This window comes from Emiliania huxleyi (assembly GCF_000372725.1).
Source record: "Emiliania huxleyi CCMP1516 unplaced genomic scaffold EMIHUscaffold_97, whole genome shotgun sequence".
NCBI classification, from domain to species: Eukaryota; Haptophyta; order Isochrysidales; family Noelaerhabdaceae; genus Emiliania; species Emiliania huxleyi.
The window spans coordinates 503,715-506,417 of NW_005194814.1; the positions used below are offsets into that span (position 1 = coordinate 503,715).

The window sequence follows — 2,703 nt, forward strand, 5'->3', positions numbered from 1 at the left end:
AATCACCCCTTCCCCGCGCTCGCCGAGACATGCTCTCAGACACCCACCGCCCACTGGAAAGCCCTCGGTTGGCAGTCGCTAGTCGATGGCGCGCGGCCCCGGTGAAATCCGCCGGTGTCCCCGGCCGCCTCCCTCACGGGCGTTGAAGAGCCCTGCCTGCTCGGCGGTGGCGAAGCGGCCGAGGGAGTTCTGCCGGCCGCCAAACCTCCCCGTCAGCTCGTACTTCTTGCTGCCTTGCCTGAAGGTCACTCCCCTGTAGCCGCTGTTGCTGTTGCTGCTGGTGACCAGTGTCAGCCCCTCCCTCTCTGCTTGCCGGACCGCCTCAGCGCCGGCAGCAGAGGAAGGCTCAGGTGGCGGCGGCGGTGGCGGCGGCGCAGTGAGATCGCTGGTGTCCCTGCCCGCCTCCCTGCGGGCGTAGAAGAGCGCCGCCTGCTCGGCGGTGGCGAAGTAGCCGAGGTGCACATCTTTGCGCCCAACCTTCACCGTCAGCTTGTACTTCTTGCTGCCTCGCTCCTTCGGCTTGAAGGTCACTCCCCTGTAGCCGCTGTTGCTGCTGCTGCTGGCAACCAGCTTCAGGCCCTCCCTCGCCGCCTGCAGTATCGCCGCGGCGCCAGCGGCAGTGGTAGTAGCGCGGGGCTGTAGCAGCTTTGCGGCGTCGGCGCGGCCGTACTCCGAGCGAGCGTAGGCGGTGGCCGCCTCTTCGGCGGTGGCGAAGGAGCCGAGGTGGACACACTTGCCGCCATCCTGCACCTGCGCCTTGAACTTCTTACTGCCGCGGTCGTAGGCCACGTTCTTGTAGCCAGTCGTGTTCCTCTTGTTAATGGCTGGGATCAACAAGAGGCGCTCGGAAGCCGGCACCGGCGCCATGGCCAACATCATGAGTAATTTCTTTTTTAGTGCGAGTCCGACGACGGCTTCTAAGGAAGCCGTCGTCTGCGCCTTGCTTGTCGTGTGAATCGCGCGTGATGTAAAATTCTTTTGAGAGCGCCTAAAATGTTAATAATACAAACCAGAAAGAAAGATAGAAAACAGACAGCCGAAGAGAGGGATGGGAGGACGGCACGCCGCCACCACACAGGGATTTTAAGGAGAGGGGTGTGATGCGCTAGCCGTCGCCCACCCTAGGGAGTCTGCCTCTTCCTATCTCTTTTCGCAGTCTCTCGCCGCTTCTCGCTGCAACCTTCATGCCACCTCGCGGCCGTCCCACTCTCGTCGTTCTCTCCCTTGTCACTTCCTCCTCTGTCGCGTCATTCTCTTCTGCCTCGTCCTGCGGCGCCGCCGCCTGCCGGTCCCTTGTTCTCGCGGCTTCTTTCGCCTTTCGGCGCAACTCCGTCCTCCTTGCTGCGTATCCTGGCCCCTCGAGTCTATCGAGCTCTCCTCGCGCAAGGACGAGTCTTCTGATGCCCACTGCGATCATTTGCCACCCAGTCATGTCGTTGCTCAGTCCACTCTCTCTTCGAACACTTGTACCTCTACGGATGATGCCGGCGCTGGGGTCCCCTTCGGATGCGTCGTGACATCTGACAACTGGATTTCCACTAGGGAGTCGGGTTTGCCATTGGGGGCCGTGAGGGCGCTGAGAACTCAAGGCTGAGTTTTCGCTCCACTTTCGATGTGGCGGAGTATAGGTTTGTTGTTGGCAACGTAGTACGGTTGACTCCTCGTAATTACATAGACCTTAGGTATGTTAGGATCATTTAGTAATTTACCGCGATGGTTACGAAACGCTGGAGGACCCGACGACCTTGTTCAAGGCATTGCAGACATGATGCGCCTTCTCGCCGTAGTGGCATTGGCGGCCGCCGCTCACTCAGCCCCGGTCGAGAAGACTGCCGCGATCGACGACGTCCAGGCTGGTCTGGCGGATGCCGTCTCTCGACTGCAAGATGGCCTCGGTCCTGTTTGCGGATCCGTTGAGGCTTGTGTGCACGGGCTTGCCAACGGCACTGTGGTACGCGAGCCCGCCACGCAATCACCCCACTGCCTTTGCCGATCCATCAGTCTAAATTCGCACAGGCGGCTGCCGACTTCTTCGAGGAGCACCTGGACGGTCCTGCCAGGTCGGCGCTGCGCGGGCTCGGCACCGTGGTTGCTGCGGCGCTCCACAAGGAAGAGGTCGATCTGGAGCGGATCGTGGATGCCGTCTATCCGGCGCTGCTCTCCGCGGAATTTCAGCTGACCACTCACGCACAGTAACCGCCTGCTGTACTTGTACTTCTCTAGGTGTTCGACTTCCTGGAGCAGCTCGTCCGGTCCGCTGCCCACCCGCCCACCTGGCTGAGCGAAGTGGTCGGAGGGGCAGTCGATTTGCCGGACGCCATCAACGAGGCCGTCGGAGCCTCTTCGAGCGAGGGCGAGTAACTACCCCTTGGAGGGACTCGGGTGACCGTGACCCCTCTCCCCACAGACTGGCGAGACGGTCAAGAGAAGCCCCGGGCGGCGGGCGACGGGAGCGTTGCTGCCGCCACAGTGATATCGCTCATATGCCACACACGTGGGGTGGCTTGGTAGTTCTCAATATTCCCTGGCCGTGTGGTGGCTTCCAGCCCGAGCGCGAGTACTCTTACACTTAACACAACAAAGAGAGTGTCGCGTGTCAGACTCAGTGTCACAGCACGTCCACAAGGCAGAGCGACGAGTCGGAAGCCGCCGAGACGGAGAGGTCCGTTCGGCTGCCGGGTCCGCTGCCGGGGGTTGTGCCGA

General features: G+C 61.8%; 1 protein-coding gene across 1 annotated transcript; it reads left to right on the forward strand.

Moving 5' to 3' along the window:
• Positions 1 to 1,506: 1,506 nt before the first annotated feature.
• On the forward strand, positions 1,507 to 2,196 carry EMIHUDRAFT_221600 (hypothetical protein; the record flags this gene model as incomplete). Its single annotated transcript, XM_005756509.1, has 3 exons — positions 1,507 to 1,513; positions 1,755 to 1,951; positions 2,017 to 2,196. The coding sequence occupies 3 exons, from the start codon at positions 1,507 to 1,509 to the stop codon at positions 2,194 to 2,196; spliced, it is 384 nt and encodes a 127-aa protein (XP_005756566.1).
• Between the last annotated feature and the right edge of the window lie 507 nt (positions 2,197 to 2,703).